This window comes from Xyrauchen texanus, chromosome 42 (genome assembly GCF_025860055.1).
Source record: "Xyrauchen texanus isolate HMW12.3.18 chromosome 42, RBS_HiC_50CHRs, whole genome shotgun sequence".
Lineage (NCBI taxonomy): Eukaryota > Metazoa > Chordata > Actinopteri > Cypriniformes > Catostomidae > Xyrauchen > Xyrauchen texanus.
The window spans coordinates 201654-219483 of NC_068317.1; the positions used below are offsets into that span (position 1 = coordinate 201654).

At 42.8% G+C, this 17830-nt stretch overlaps 1 protein-coding gene across 2 annotated transcripts in view; it reads right to left on the reverse strand.

Annotated features, from left to right (window-relative positions):
* LOC127634741 (guanine nucleotide-binding protein G(olf) subunit alpha-like) overlaps nt 1–17830 on the reverse strand; it is a 173412-nt gene that overhangs the window by 21993 nt on the left and 133589 nt on the right. For both annotated transcript variants that reach the window (XM_052114418.1, XM_052114420.1), the window contains exon 9: nt 14415–14535. In XM_052114418.1, coding sequence (XP_051970378.1) covers nt 14415–14535 — 121 coding nt within the window. The remainder of the gene's footprint in view (nt 1–14414; nt 14536–17830) is intronic.

Consider the following 17830-nt stretch of genomic DNA (forward strand, 5'->3'; position numbering starts at 1 on the left):
AACAGCAAAGAGGTGTGTTACATGTCAGAAAAATAATGAGGTACCAGCAGCTACTACACCAGCAATACATACCCCAGCTCCACCAGGACCATTTCGTCACCTGCAAGTTGACTACATTTCATTGCCTCCGTGTAAGGGAAAAACTGACGTTTTGGTAGTAATAGATAAGTTCTGTAGATGGGTAGAAGCTTATGCAACAGGGCGTGCTACAGCTGCACATACTGCTAAATGTCTTGTCACTGATTTCATACCCAGATGGGGATTATCAGATTGCATTGACTCAGATCAAGGTACACACTTCACAGGACAGGTAGTCAAGGAAGTGTCTAGAATGTTGAAGATTAAGTGGAATCTTCACTACCCATACAGATCACAAGCATCAGGACAGGTTGAACGATGTAACAGAACAATTAAAACCAGGCTAAGCAAAATGCATCAGGAAGGAGTACCCTTTGTAGAAGCGCTGCCAGCAGTACTGTGTAGTATGAGAGCGTCACCTAACAGATCAGTAGGACTGAGCCCTCATGAGATTATTACTGGACGCCCAATGCAAATGCCAGGTGTGATTGATCTTAGAAATGCTGATGTACACATTGCCTCAGATGCCCTGATAAGCTACTGTGAAATCCTCACAAAGGCAGTACAGAGTGCCAAAGAGAGAGTTGAGTCGTGTTGGCAAACTCCACCAGAAGGTGGACACACAATCATCCCAGGTCAATGGGTCATGATAAAGACATTCAGAAATAAGCCATTAGAGCCTAAGTGGCACGGACCACATCAAGTGATGCTGATTACAGCAGCTGCAGTATTGTGTCAGGGAAAGAAAACCTGGACTCATGTGTCACACTGCAAAGTTGTTCCCCCACCTACAGGGATAGGATAGGACACAGACCAGTGAGGAGCCCAGGGAAGAACCGAATGCAATATGCATCGGGGGACAAACCCTGTGGTGAAGACTCCCTCACAGGCCTTCCCCATCCACTAGTCCATCCTTACCACACTGTTCTTTAGGTGTCAAAGGAATTATGAAATAAGGAAAGAAGGAACAACATTAGCAGACTCAGAAAAGGACACAACCCGGGTGTTTGAACAAATACTGCTCTACTCTCTTTTGTTTTAGGACACAACCCTGGTGTTTGAACAAATACTGCTCTACTGTCTTTTGTTTTTCTTTCTACCCTCTTTGCAGATACCACTTGATGGCTGTCCCGAGACCCATGGGCATCGACCTCCTCACCTGTGTATGAGGCCACAACTTCCAGAAAACAACTAGACCCACTGCCAAGCCCAGTATCACAAGAAGAACAAAAAAAAAAAATACACAACACAGAGACTCACATACGGAATCTTCAGTCATCCATCAACATGATCAAGATTGTCACATTTCTAACCATCATGGACATCGCACAAAGTGTGGACTCCAGAAACAACATATTCTTAGAGCTGATGAATATGTCAAGAAGTGCCTTGTTTGCAGGAAAGGACGTTTGCATGCCACACGCACCCTCAGTAGGAGCAGGAATCCCATGGGTGGCACACCCTATCTCCAAATGTGACACGTGTACCTTCTTTGATCATCATACCAGTGGATTATACAACAAGGATACATGTCACAATGTAACAATTCCTCCACCCTCTCCATGTTGCATTCCTGGATTACCATCCTGCAACCTAACTTCAGCTCCTCCCATTATGACAGATCTACTTTTGCCAATGACTTTTCCTTGGTGAATGGAAAATTATGCTCCAGCCTCGACTGCCTTGGGTGAAATTCCTCGTGAACTTTGCAGCTTTGTGGTCGAAGTGAGAACAAAATCCCATGTAGACATTACTCCATCAGCAGGAAAAGAGGACAAAGACTTAGAAGAGTGTCTCCACAGGACACCATCCCTTCCAAAACTCTTGGCAATAAATCAGTGGTGTATGATTCCTCCACCGACTGGCATTTTTTGGTTATGTGGAACTTCTGTCTACAATATTCTACCCAGTCGATTCAATGGCAGGTGCACCCTGGTTTATGTTTTACCGGCTATCAGAGAAAATACACACTCCACCCCAAGCTGTACACATTTACAAAATTCACCACCTTCCACAAACAAAGAAGATGGCTGCATTCCAGGACTCACTTGTGCACAAACATGGTGGTCGAGAACTCTTGGAGCAATAATCCCGTCTTATGGTGTCATGCAGGCCCTTGATCAAGTCAGAAGCTTATCAAATTCTGTACAGAAATTGGCCAATGATACGGCTTTGGCCCTTGGTAACATCAAGGACACTCTCGCTTCACACAAGATAATGATCTTACAGAACAGAGTGGCCTTGGATTACATTCTAGCAACGCAAGGGGGAGCCTGCACCATTATCGGCCCCGAGTGCTGCACCGGTTTAATGGATCCAACAGAGAACTTGAACAAAATCCAACAAGACATTCTTGATCTTGCAGCAAATTTACATCAGATGACTGAAAATAATTCTTCATGGTTTGGAAACTTGCTAGGTAAACCCTGGCTGTGGATAAAGGCTGTGTACTATTTATGCGTCCACAGTATCAAGTGTTTCATTCAACAAATGACTCAAGCACCTCACGAGAAAATAACAGTTCCAACCAGAAAACATTATTACCCATAAGAAATTCACGGACCCTAATTGCATGTTTGTTCTGTGTCAGCATGCAATCACAGAAAAAAACAACACAGAGCAAGTGCTATGTGCCTGTAACGATCACAAGTTACAAGAATGAACTTTTAAGTGTCTAAATTTTTTATTTTGTGAGAGTTATTAGAACTCTCAAAGGGGGAATTGTTGTATTACAAATTTATAAAATGTTAAACACAATCATATATAAACTGGGAAAGTAGAGTAGACTGCATTTAGCATTTAAGGTATAAATGATAAATATATCAGCTGTTAGAAAGAGTATTCCAGCAAGAGATTTCCTTCCAGTTCTGTTCTCTCTATTGTAAATTAAATTAGTCAGACTACTGACAATCTCATCCTCTGTCTTTTAATGGCTATTGGAGCCCCAGCCCCAGTTGTCTAAATAGTTAGGCTGATTGGATTAGCATCTCTGTATCTGAATAGTTATGCTGATTGGATTAGGACTGGTAACAATCTGGAGTCTAGGGTGGGTTTCCTATGCCTGTATACATCATTTGCATGCTTTAAAGTTATCACCTGGGTGCTTTGTGTCTATCTCTAAGCACTGCCCTCTAAATGCATGTATAAATTACAATGTAAAGTTCCCTTAGTTAGATGTTGGTCCCTGCAGCTGCTGACAGCACGAATTTCTCAATAAAGAATCCTGCTTGAAGATACAACCGAGTCTCCTGGTCTTACCTTCTGAGTTTCCCACTCTCTAGAAGGATAAAAAGTTTACAACAGCATAGACTAACTATTGCCAACTAAAGCCTTCATCAGCCAATTAACAAGGACAATTGCATCTATGTGAACTTCTGCAATTAATCAAGATGGACTTCAAAGACAGTCAGATGTTTAAACACTGACCCTTAACCCTTACTTAGTTTAATAATTTTAAACCATGATTTTAACTATACATAAGTAATATTTACATTACATTCATAATGTTAGCCAGAGGGGAACTGGCCCCCAGAGTGAGTCTGGTTTCTCCCAAGGTTATTTTTCTCTATTAATCTACATCTTATGGAGTTTTGTGTTCCTTGCCACAACTTGCTCACTGGGGTTATTAATACAATTATTATTTAATTATTTTTAAACACGATTAAGAATCGTATTTTATCTAAATTGCACAATGATGATTCATCGACTTTATAGACATTACAGTTTTATCGTCTGTTAATGCTGATCTTCTGTAAAGCTGCTTTGAAACGATGTGTGTTGTGAAAGGCGCTATACAAATAAAATTGACTTGACTTAACTTGACTATGCCTTGCTTCCACAGAATTATTAATTATTTTTCCAAGTTCTCAGGATACAGAGTTAATTTATCTAAATCCGAAGCTTTGGTTCTGACAGAATACTGCCCAGTAACGGCTTTTCAGCCAGGCGCCTTCCAGTTATGATATCTCCTTCCACATTAAGTATTTGGGTATTTTATTCCCAGCAAATTTGTGTGATTTAGTTAGTTAATTTTGACCCTTTAATAAAAAGTGTTTCAAGCACTGTGGGCAAGTGGGCTTCATTACATTTATCTATGATTGGGTAGGTTAATGTTATTAAATTGAATTGTATTCCAATATTCAACTACCTGTTACAATATCTTCCTATATATGTCCCCCTCTCTTATTTCAAGCAATTTGATAGCATATCAAAGTCCTTCATTTGGAATGGTAAACATCCCAGATTACATTTCAGTAAGTTACATAGGCTGACTGAAAAAGGTGGGCTAGGCCTACCCAAGATTTTGTTTTATTACTATGCATTTGGTCTCAGACCTTTGGTTCATTAGTCACTTCCACCTGAGAGAGCCCCTCACTGGTTTTGTATTGAACAGGAAGTTCTTGCTCCTATTTTGCCATTGCAAAGCCTTTCTATCAAACTAATCAGAGAAGTTAAGTTACACACCGCTATCTCGCATTTGCTCTTGGTATGGACAAAAGTGTTTAATTCTGACATTTTTTAAATGCTGCTTCAAGCATATGACTGAACCCAAAATTATGTTTTAATAAGTTCACATTCTGCTGGACAGAGTGGATTTTGAGGGAGGGTAATACGCTCGGTGATCTATATGAGAGTGTTGAGATCCTTTGAAAATATGGTTCAACATTTTGGGATTCCCAGGTCTCAATTCTTTAGGTATTTACAGCTACGCCATCTGCTCTGTACTATTTTGGGAGTAGCATACACCCCCTTAAAGTAGCAGATACTCTGGGAGTGGTGATTACTGTTTTTGGAGAAGGTCATGAGGCATCAGTATATTACTCCCTGCTAATTCAGAGTCTGGGAGACTGAGCTTCAACTTCTCTCAAGAGATTATGGGAGAAAGATTTAAACTTGGTATTGGAGGAGGGAGTGTGGGCTGGGATTCTAAAACACTTCAAGTCTACATCTAGAGATGCAAGGGTGTGCCTTATGCAATTTAAAATTTTACATAGATTCAATTGTACCCCCTCTAGATTGTATATGCTTGGTCTTAAAGACACACCCACCTGCTAGCGATGCCAATCAGAAGATGGGGACACAGCCCATGGTTTTTGGTGGTGTGTTAAGATCAGTTTCAGAGTTTTGTGTGTGACTCAAGTGTATTGGGCACTCAAATAGAATTTTGCCCCAGACTTTGTATTTTAGGCGGTCATTAATTTGGGGGATATATACATAAAAAATTGGGTCCTAGCCAGTGTTATGATTGGCAGACAAATAATTTTAGGGGTTGTTAGTCTGCTGGAGCCCCCTAGTTTCAAGAGTGGCACACAGAGATGGGCAGGGTGGCGGCATTTGAGGGAATGTCTAATAGAAGGCTCTGGTGCTCCCTAGCGGAGGCTCCCCTCGGGATATATGTGCTGGCACACAGCTGGCCCCTGGGGCTGCGCAAGTACACATTTCCCCCAGTGAGCCTACTTGCACTTGTGCTGTGCAAGGTCAGGGAGCACGAGGAACAAGTCACTCTAGTGGCCCCCTATTGGCCCACACAGACTTGGTTCTCGGATCTCACACTCATCGCGACAGCCCCTCCCTGGCGAATTACCCTGAGGAAGGACCTTCTTTCTCAGGGACAGGGCACCCTCTGGCATCTGCGCCCAGACCTCTGGAACCTCCACGTCTGGCCCCTGGACAGGATGCGGAAGATCTAAGAGGCCTACCACCTGCTGTTGTAGACACAATCAACCAAGCCAGATCTCCCTCTACCAGGCAACGTTACGCCCTGAAGTGGCACTTGTTCAAGAAATGGCGTTCTTCCCGATCTGAAGACCCGCAGAGGTGCGCAGTTCGATCAGTGCTCTCATTTCTGGAGGAGAGGTAGAGGGGAAGCTGTCCCCATTCACGTTGAAGGTTTATGTAGCCACCATATTGGCTCACCATGACGCAGTGGACGGTAAGTCCCTAGGGAAGCATGATCTGATCATCAGGTTCCTTAGAGGCACCCGGAGGCTGAATCCTCCCAGGCCATGCCTGTTCCCCTCATGGGATCTCTCATCAGAATCAGTCGAGCTTAGAACCCTCTCCTTGAAGACGGCCCTCCTGATTCCGCTCGCTTCCATCAAGGGGACCTGCAATTGTTCTCTGTCAGTGACACTTGCCTGGAGTTCGGTCCGGCAGACACCCATGTTGTCCTAAGACTACGACTGGGCTACGTGCGCAAGGTTCCTATGACCCCCTTTAGGGACCAGGTATTGAACCTGCAAGCGCTGCCCCGGGAGGCGGCAGACCCATCCTTTTCATTGCTGTGTCCGGTGCGTGCTTTGCGTACCTATGTGGACCACACGCAGAGCTTTATATGTTCTGAGCAACTATTTGTCTGCTTTGGTGGACAACGAAACGGAAACGCTGTCTCCAAACAGAGGCTTTCCCACGGAGTCGTTAGTGCATAGAACTCGGGAATGCAGAACATCTGACCAGGTGTTCTGCTTGCACATAGTGCCTTTCCCTTCCACTGAGGTGATCACGTGAGCTCTTTTGCCCAGGAGAGTCCACTAAACTTGCATCCCTGGATGTTCTTCCTCCCTGGCCCTCTGGTCTGCAAATTCAGTGGAGGAATTCCCCGACCAGACCCACTATGGTACTAATTACTCTATACTGGAATAGGTGCTCCACAGGATGGGCCTTTGTTGATTAATCCCCCTGTGAATATTTTCCGCAGTACGGTCCACTTACTGGCGGACACGCGTCTCCCTTGGGCAGTCCCTGCTGCCCCCCGGTCACAGTGTTTGTAGCAACTCCTCCCTCGTAGCAAGTAGGATCTACCACCATGTTAGCTCCACATGTGGCCTGAAAACCCATGTGACGTATTTTGCCACACTTTACCTCCACCCAGCCTGGGCAGGTGGTGGTCTCTGCAGGGTCTTCCCCCTGAAAGAATAGGAGTTGGAAAAGAACGCCTTCCCCGATGCATGTTATAGTGTTAAAATGGCCCCAGCCACTTTAACTCTATGCGAGAAACATAGAGAGAGAAAAGGAGCGGCTGGCGCGGCCTGCTCCCATGCTTGGCACTTCGCTTTGTTCTCCCCCTTCGGGATGCCGGGAACCTAAAAGTTTATGACATTTTTGTGGGGCGTTGGGGAAGGGTACTTGCAGTCTGATGCAGCCTGTAACTTTGGCACGCAACTGCCTTGCTGCACCTGCATCAGCAGCTCACGTACATGGTTCAGCGCATGGCGTGATTGAACATGGACACCTATTCGACACAACGTTGAGTGAGCGACGGATGGGGAACGTCTAGGTTACTGTTATAACCTCCGTTACCTGATGGAGGGAACAATACTTTGAATCCCCCCGGCCAAGACGCTGAACCGAGCCACTGTAACGACCGAACCTTAGCTCCTCAGTGCAAAACTTGAATGAACCGATGAACGATTCCCTCCTTTTATACCCATATGTCCGGGGGAGGGACAAGCAAATTCTGTCTGCCAAATTCTCATTGGCCATAGGTAACAGAGGCCTTCAAGGAAGTCCCCTAGTGTCTCTTCATTCGGCACAATAGTAACCTAGACGTATATAATATTCACATTAACCATCAGAATGGGGGAAACATTTTATCTCAGTGATTTTGACTGTGGCATGAATGTTGGTGCAAGACAGGCTGGTTTGAGTATTTCTGTAACTGCTGATCTCCTGGGATTTTCATGCACAACAGTCTCCAGTTTACTCAGAATGGTACCATAAACTAAAAACATCCAGTGAGCGGCAGTTCTGTGGACGGAAATGCCTTGTTGATGAGAGAGGTCAACAGAGAATGGCCAGACGGGTTCAAGCTAACAGAAAGGCTACGGAAACCCAGATAAACCCTCTGTACATTTGAAGTGAGCAGAATAACATCTCAGAATGCACAACACATTGAAACTTGAGGTGGATGGGCTACAACAGCAGAAGACCATGTTGGGTTCCACTCCTGTCAGCCAAGAACAGAAAGCTGAGGCTGCAAAAGCCTACCATCGGTGTACCTCAGCAGAAATCAAGATTCATCAGACCACGATGTTTTTCCAAAACTGTCCAGTTTTGATGAGCCTGTGCCCATCTGGCAGCAGCCATGAATCCTAGGTCAAGCATTGGAGAATATAAAGTCTCCGAGTTTCATTACTAAGAAGGAAATCTGACAACTGGGCACAAACACTCTCTTCGCCCAACTGATTCTTTGCCCTTTCCCCATCATGGTTCGAGTGCAAGTTTCTGGGACAGTGCGGAGTCTCAACAAGTTTAATTTGAGGTGCTGTTAAAAAATTTTTGTCACTTAAGGAATTTGTAATTTTATTTATATGCCTTGCAGTAATAACTCTAAGATATTCTCGTGGTTGGGGTTATAATGTGTTGTTGGGAAAATATAAAGTTTGCAGTTTGAATAAGAGTAAAAAAGGAAGACAAGGTTTCCAGAGAGATACATAAGTTTCCACAAGCAATAATTCATTCTAAACAATGGAGATTTAGTTCACATTTAGTTTCTGAAAAAAAAAAAAGATTTCCTCACATCCATATGTCTATATTTTGAAATAAATTACAATATTTCTATTAGCAGCAACACGCTGTGGGAGGCATTCAAAGCCTATATATGTGGACAAATAATTGTATATGTCTTTCAGTTGAGATTTGAGAAAGCCAGGATGGCAGAAATATCTGACCAACTTTCTAAACTGGACCTCCAATATTCTCTGACCCCTTCACTCACAATTTATAAAAAACATCTGCAGCTCACAAAGTTGAAAAGCAATTGTTCAGTGCTGGGAAGCATTTTTTTGTAATTTTGTGAAAAAGATGGCAAATCACTTGCATTTCAATCTCGAACTGTTCGTGCATCTAGACTGATCCCCAAAAAGAAATCTTCTAAGGGTGACATAGGAAATTAATAAACATTTCAAAATACTATTTGGATCTTTATTCCTCAGAATGTAACTCAAAAAATTGGAATTGCCCAAACCCTTTGATCAACTAATATTCCCTTGCGTAAACGATGGCTCCACAAATGATTTGGGCAGGCCTGTGTCTAGCACAGAAGTACAAGACTCAATTAATTCACTTCAGAATGGCAAATCTCCTGGCCCTGATAGTTTACCATCTAACTTTATAAGACTTTCTCCGTTCTAGCCCCAATTCTACAAAGATTATAAAATGAAGCCTTTCTTTCAGGCCGGCTCCTAACAACCATGTCTGAGGCATCCATTGCATTGTTGCTTAAGAAAGATAAAGATCCACTGCTTTGCAGTAGCTACATGCCAATTCCATTGTTAAATGTGGACTTTAAAATTCTATCTAAGGTTATTGCCCTTTGCCTTCAGCAAGTGTTGCCTGCTGTTATGACCAGACCAAAAAGGTTTCATGATATGGAGACACTTTTTTATATACCAGAAGACTTTTTAATACAATCCTTTCAGCAAGCTCTGACACTGCCAAAGTTGTACTGTCCCTCGATGCTGATAATGTATTTGATTATTATACTCCTCCCCTGTAGCATCTGTGCACACCAATGCAACACATTCTGGGGCCTTTTCTCTTCACCAAGGCACATGCCAAGTTTGCCCCCTTCACATCTAGTATTTGACTTTATGTCTCAGTAACCGCGACATTCCCTATCTGTCACTCACTCGACATTGTGTCGATGAGTTAACACTAGGGATCCCAATGTAAAATGCCACAAGAGCTAAACCGAGTTATGCAGACTGGCGGTTGCCTCGTAGCCAGCGCAGCAAGCCGTTGCATAACTACCCCAAACACACTGGCAGGCATGAAGCGGTCCCCTGCACCTAGGGGAATGGCTAACAGCTCAGGAGTATAAGGACTGGCTGACCCAGCCATGGGTCTCTCTATTGTTAAAGGAACAAAATCGTCCGGCTGGGGGCCAAATATATGGTGCAAGCTGGGGGGGTGTCCCTCCAAAGAGGAGGACACCGTGGAGACCACACCCGGCCCCGAGGGAGGGGGGGTTAGGTGGAATACAACACATGGTCTTTACCAGTTAGGAGCGGAAGCACATCGTGCGGAGCGGTGTCATGGTAGATCCTACCCAAGGGGGGAGGAGTTACTACAAACACGGTGACCAAGGACAGATGGCCCTCTGCCCAAGGAAGACACGGTTACCGGAAGGGAAACCATTTTGCGGAATATACATCACACAGGGTTGCCTAGGGGGACAACCAGCACATGTGGAGCACTTACCTCAGTACGAGCCTCTCTGAAGACCTGAAGGCCACTAGGCTAGGGAGGAAGAACGTCCAGGGTTCACACTTCTTGCGAACGCAACTGGGGAAAGAGTGCATGTCTCACACAAGCGATACACCCGGCCAGCTGACCCGAACTTACCTGTTTGCGTCACCTGATAACACACGGGATGAAACTGGCTCAACCCTGAGGTTATAGAACCTTGCAAAGGTGTTAGGTGTTGCCCACCCTGCGGCTCTACATATGTCTGCTAGAGAGGCACCGTGGGACAACGCCCAAGAAACCGCAACACCCCTGGTAGAATGGGCTCGTAGGCGTGCAGGGGGCAGCACGTGCTGGCCGTGGTATGCCATAGAGATGGCATCGACGACCCAGTGGGCGATCCTCTGTTTGGAGACATCGCTTACCTTCCGCGGTCCACCCAAGCAGACAAAGAGCTGCTCGGAGCTTCTAAGCTCTGCGTGCGATCCAAGTAGATGCGCAGAGCGCGTACCAGACACAGCAGCGCCAAGGCTGGGTCTGCCTCCTCCTGGGGCAGCGCTTGCAGGTTCACCACCTCATCCCTGAAAGGGGTTGTGGGAATCTTGAGCACGTAGCCCGGTTGGGGTCTCAGAATGACATGAGAGTAAGCCGGACCGAATTCTAGGCACAGTTCACTGACAGAGAACGCCTGCAGGTCCCCTACCCCCTCTTGATAGAGGTGAGCGCCGTCAGGAGGGCGGTCTTCAGAGAGAGCGCCTTTAGCTCTGCTGACTCAAGGGGCTCAAAGGGATACTTGCGCAGCCCCAGGGTCTAGGGCATCTGTGCCGAGGGGAGCCTTGGTCAGAGAGTACAAAAGTGGACAGTGGGAGGATTCTGGGGAAGCGAACAGGTCTACCTGTGCTTGCCGAATCGACTCCAGATTAGATGGACCACCTGAGGGTGGAGTCTCCACTCTCTCCTGAGCGTAACCTGTCACGACAGCACGTCCGCTGTGCTGTTGAGGTGGCCCGGGATGTGGGTTGAGTTGTGACATTCGACGAGAGTGTAGGTCGCCTTGGCGGCTGATGAACGCAATCATCGCTGTGTTGTCCGTCCAGATCAAACGAATATAAAATATAAACGAAGTTGTTCACTCCATAGTTTTCTGCTGCTGAAGAGCCCAGGGGTATTTGCTCAGAACAACCGTGGTGTGCGAGGGGGAGGACCGCTGGAATGCGCCATAAATCCAAAAGCGTAGAGAGATGAATGGAGGCGGCAGAGGAATTCAGCTCTGTGAACTTGCTCGCTCGGCTCCGAAGAAGATATCTGATGTCTGTTTGCAGCGTCACTCCTTTTATACCCGTATGTCCGGGGGAGTGGCATGCAAATTCCAATTTCCATTGGCCTTTTCTCAAGATCAGAGATGTCTGGGCTCCGCAGGAGCGACCCCTAGTGTCAACTCATCGACACAATGTCGAGTGAGTGACAGATAGGGAATGACAATTTTGTATTGACAATGTTTTATATCTCTTTCAGCATATACCCATTCTCATTAACAAGTAATTTTTTGTCACTAAATCAGACAACAACTATTTTTTGTGGGGCGGCAAGTGTGCACGGATAAGGCAGAAGGTTATCAAACTCTCAAAGTCCAAAGGGGGCCTCGCTTTACAAAATTTTCAACAGTATTACTGGGCCTGTAATATCAATAAGCTTTTGTATTGGACCAACTCCTCAAGATTTTCTGAACATCCTGTTTGGGCCTGAATGGAATTGTCATCCTCAAAATTCTCCCTTCATTCTGTGATTTGCTCTCAGCTTCCTATAAATAGTAAACATGTCTCAGACAGTTTAGTAGTGGCCATTACTCTTAAAATATGGGTTCAATTTAGAAAGCATTTTGGGTTAATCAGACCATCAACTCTGGCTCCTATATTGAACCATTTATCTTTTCTACCATCATGTTCTGATCCAGTTTTTCGTGACTGGTCTTCTAGGGGTCTCAGTACCATCAAGGACCTTTATGATAAAGAGATATCTTTATCCTAAAAAGTCAGTTTCCCCAGTTTCCTAATCTCCCTCCTAATTCTAAAATGAACATCCTTCTCTCTCTTTGCTCAGACAGAAAATGGCTAATCTCTGTCATTTATGAATTAATAGATTCATTAAATCCTGACGCCTCTATTTCACTCACAAATACCTGAGAACAAAAGCTGGAACAAAAGCTATACTTGAAATAGAGTGGGATTATATAATTGATTTAGTACATTCTTCCTCTATATGTGCCCGGCACAGGTTGATGCAATGCAAGATTCTTCATAGAGTACACTATACCAATGCCAGACTAGCCAAAATATACCCAGACAGAAGTGACATTTGCAATAGGTGCAGACAATCTCCAGCCAATCACACTCACATGTTCTGGTCCTGTTCACTTGTGTTTAAAGCTGGAACAAAAACAGTTTTTCTTTTAAAAACCTTTCATAAAACATGGAAACCTTTGTTAAATTATATTGATGCCATTGATCTGCCACTTGAAAATGCACATGAAGATTAACTGTTTTATTTTTGTATTACTGTATTTTATTGTATTGTACATTTATTGTATAATTTAAATATTACACTTATAGTATTACTATTGTTATTTGTACTTGTTGTATGTGTTGTGTGAGTTGTCCTTAGGGCATTAGGGATGGAGTAGATGTAGATGCTACTCCATCCCTAATGCCCCAAGGACAACCAGGGTTGGGAGGAAAAGCAGAGCTGTGGTTTATTTATACAAGATGTTGTATCTGCACAAAATGCCAATAAATATCATTTAAAAATAAGTTAACGCCCAATTTCCCTGATCCAGCTAGATGTAAAAATGTTGTCAAAGATTTTGGCTAACCGGTTAAGTAAAGTTATGACATCTCTGATACAAATAGCTCAGCTGAATTTACAGAATTTATTATGCTCTGTAGCCTACTATATTTGGGAGTAGTATACAGTACATCCCCCTAAAGCGGCAGGTCCTCTGGGATTGGTGATTACTGCTTTTGGAAAAAGTCATAAGGCATCAGTGTATTACTCCCTGCTAATTCAGAGTCTTGGTGGACAGAGATATACCTTCTATCAAAAGATTTTGGGAGAAAGATTTCAATTTGGTATTGGAGGAGGAAGTATGGGCTAGGATTCTAAAAAATGTGAAGTCTGCATCTAGAGACGCAAGGTTACGCCTTATGCAATTCAAGATTTTCCTAATTTTATTGGCCCCCTCTAGATTGTATAGGCTTGGTGACCTGCTGGCGATGCCAATTGGAGGATGAGACATGTTTTTTGGTGAAGTGTTGGGCACTCAGGTTTCGCTTTGCCCCAGACTCATTGTTTTGGGCGATGGGGCTGTCATCGATGTGGGGAATAGACACATAGAGAATTGGGCTCTGACCAGTGTGATGATCGCCAGGTCGGTTTTTTTGATGGAACACCTCCATTTCGGGAGTGGTGCACACCACTGTGTAGGGGCTTTGTGGGGGCCATGACATCTGTTGCAGGGCTCCCTGTTCTTCAATTCTAATCTTATCTATTTGCAAAAGTATTGTTTGGGAGTCTAACATTTATGTTTCCTATTGACACACTAAAGCTGAAGATATAAATATCCATTTTAAAACACATGCTTTTGTAAAACAAGACTTTTCCACAGTACAGTACATATATATGTGTGTTGTATCTAAAATTTGAACAACCTTAAAAAAAAAAAATAGGATTTGAGCAGAAAATCAGATTTGGGCCACATTCAGCTGCAGTGTTAATATAGCCTAAAACATTCTGTGGTCCTGCACGAGACACTGAAAAACAAAAACAACAAGATGCAGCGCAATGGTCAAAGACGTCTCTCCAGCTCGTTTAGAAAAACAGCGCAGGCGCATGCCATATACTTGAAATATTGACTAGGACCCCTTCAAGATTCCAGCCTGGCTTGCGTCTGGTTGACAACATCTATTGCACGTGCACAATAACTGAATAGTGAGTTTGGTTTTCGAATACAGATACTTCAAATGGTTAACCAAATGTCAACTATTTGTGCACATCCCTAGTGTACCACCCCCGAGTACTTGTACTGCTGATAAAATGCCTAAAAAGGTAGATCCCATGTGACATGGAGAATGTGTGAAACAGCAGAAGTATGAAACCTGTTCGTCCAGATGCTGCGGAACAGATCGAGAGACTCGCGCAGGCGGTTAGTGCTGTTGTCTTCTCTGATGACCATGTTATAACTGCTACTGGCTGCCACGAAGATGATGGCCGTCACATCTGACATATATCATCACAAACATACATAAATAACACACAAATAGACATTTAGACTTTTAGATGTTTTGACTACAGCTTGTATTCATTTGATTCAAATGACTTCAGTATGTTGCATAATACAGCACGACAGTCTCGTTCTGGAAGTAAAAATCCCATTTATTTTTTCCATAGTCTAATTCATCTATCTAATTCACATAATGATCATCACATGTAACAATAACTTATTTACCTTCAAAGACAGACCTACCATAACCTCTAAGGTTGTTAATCAATGGTATATATTACTGTTGAAGCCTTAAGTCCACATTATTTCAACTGTTTAAAAAAATGACTCTGTCAATTGATTTTTAAATGTTTTTTAGCTTCAAATCAAATTGTGTAATGTCGTGATTCTTCTTGAATCTGATTGGTTTGGTTCATGGCTAATAACTCTTTTATGTGAGGATGAGAGCAGGCTTCACTCGGTGTATATGATGATTTTTAAGAGTGCTGGCCTAAAAGATAACATATAGAATGGAAAAAGAGGCCGCACTATGCATATATTGTTTATTTTTGCACAGACGCGTTTCAGCGTGTGCCTTCTTCAGTGTGCAACAAAATCACAATGTACCCAGTCTTATATAACCACACCCATTACCACACCCATATTAACACCAGCCTATAATATAGGATAATGATCAGACCAATAATACCAACAGTACACAGATGAGGCTGTTATACATTTGCAAAAATATTTACAAAAATGAATGCAATTGTTCCAATTATAAGAAACAACTTAATGATAGGTCATCATTCATCCCACACGGGATACATGTGTTTAAGTTAAAAATATACCAAGCTTCTCATTGTAAGAGGCGGTTCTCACGGTCTCCCCCTCTTGGAGCCTGATCAACGCATTCTAAGCCCATAAATTTGAGCGAATTGACAGCATGGCCCGCAGAATTAAAGTGCTTTGCAACTGATGATTTTTCATCATTCTTCCTAATACGGTTTTAAGTTGTCGCTTCGTTTTGCCCACATAGAGTAACCCACACGGACACGTCAATAAATACACAATAAAAGTAGATACGCATGTAATTCTGTCCTTTACTTTATTTTATATATCCTGCCTGTTTTTGGATGTGTAAATGAATTAGCTGTGAGCATAAAATTGCATGCTGCACAGTTCAGACATCTAAAATTTCCATGTGGAATTTTGAAGGGAAAAGGCAACTTAATAGGTACAGGGAGGTGCGACCGCACTAACCGATCTCGAAGGTTAGGTGCTCGTTTATAGCAGCTTCGTGGCAGCACTTGAAAACTGTGTCCTATAGCCGGATCACTGCTTAAAATGTGCCAATGGCGATGCACAATACTCTTTAAACTGTTAGAGATCTGACCATAAGTGGATACAAACGTAACTGCTGTGTTATTAGAATTGTTCTGATTAGTACGTTTGGTCATCAAGTCTACCCGTTGGGTACTCCGCGCACGCTCTAAACAATCACTCACTAAATTGTATGCATAACCCCTATCAAGAAATCTTTGACATAGTTCCCCCGCTTGTCATTCAAAACTCTCATCATCATTACAAATACGTCTTACTCTCAATACATGACTATAAGGCAGACTACGCTTAAGAGAAGGAGGATGAAAACTCTGGTAGTGCAACAAAGAGTTGCGGTCCGTTTCCTTACGAAAAATTTCAGTATGTAGCATATTATACACCTTTCTCACTAAAACATCCAAAAAGGCCAAGGCACTGAAATCATAGTCTAATGTAAATTTGATGGAGGGCAATCTAGTGTTTACATAACTGTAAAAAGCCATTAATTGTTCTTTCGAACCTAACCATACAAAAAATACATCATCTATGTATCTACACCACACATTCAAATATTGTTTAAAAGGATTATCATTATAGACAAAATCCTGTTCAAATTTACCCATGAAAAGATTAGCATAATTAGGTGCCATGGGAGAACCCATAGCAGTCCCTTGAGTTTGTAAGTAAAAACTTTTTTGAAACATGAAATAATTTTTTGTTAGAACTTCCTTCGCCAGTGTCAGTAAAAACTCAGTATGTAGTATTTGATTCTTTTCTAGGTAATGCCCTAAGGCCACCAAACCTGCATCATGCGGAATATTAGAATACAAGCTGAACACATCCATAGAACACAAAACATCGGTTGCATTAACCTCTCCAATACATGACAATTTTACTAAAAAGTCAGTAGTGTCTTTTAAAAAGGATGGCAGATTATGCACTTAAAGTCCTTTATATGATGATCAATAAATTTAGACAACGGCTCAGTCACAGATTGATTCCCAGATACAATCGGACGGCCTATACAATTATAGGCTGGTGTTAATATGGGTGTGGTTATATAAGACTGGGTACATTGTGATTTTGTTGCACACTGAAGAAGGCACACGCCGAAACGCGTCTGTGCAAAAATAAACAATATATGCATAGTGTGGCCTCTTTTTCCATTCTATATAATAACTCTTTTATGAAATATCTATGAAAAAAAAAATATGGAACACTGAATGGAAAAATACTTCTGGAACCAAGACAGCTGAAAAAGGGGGCAAACACTGTTGTGTTTTAAAGGGTGATTCTCATGAAACCTGTGAAGAACATTTTTGGCAAGTAATTTAGGACATCTACTTTGTGCATGACACAAGTAATTTTTCCAACAATTGATTACAGACAGATTGTTTCACTTTTAATTGACTCTATCACAATTCCAGTGGGTCAGATGTTTACATACATGAAGTTAACTGTGCCTTTAAGCAGCTTGGAAATTTCAGAAAACAATGTCAATTAGCTTCTGAGGTGTACTGAATTGGAGGTGTACCTGTGAACGTCTTTTAATTCCTACCTTCAAACTAAGTGCCACTTTGCTTGACACCATGACAAAATCAAAAGAAATCAATCAAGACCTCAGAAAACAAATTGTGGGAGCAATTTCCAAACACCTGAAGGTACCACGTTCATTTATACAAACAATAGTATGCAAATATATACACCATGGGACCATGCAGCCATCATACAGCTCAGGAAGGAGATGCATTCTGTCTCCTAGAGATGAACATAGTTTGGTGTAAAAATCAATCCCAAAACAGCAAAGGACCTTGTTAAATGCTGGAGGAAACATGTATCTATATTCAGAGTAAAACAAGTCCTATATCGACATAACCTCAAAGGCTGCTCAGCAAGGAAGAATCCACAGCTCCAAAACTGCCATAAAAAAGCCAGAATACAGCTTGCAAGTGCACATGGGGACAAAGATCTTACTTTTTAGAGAAATGT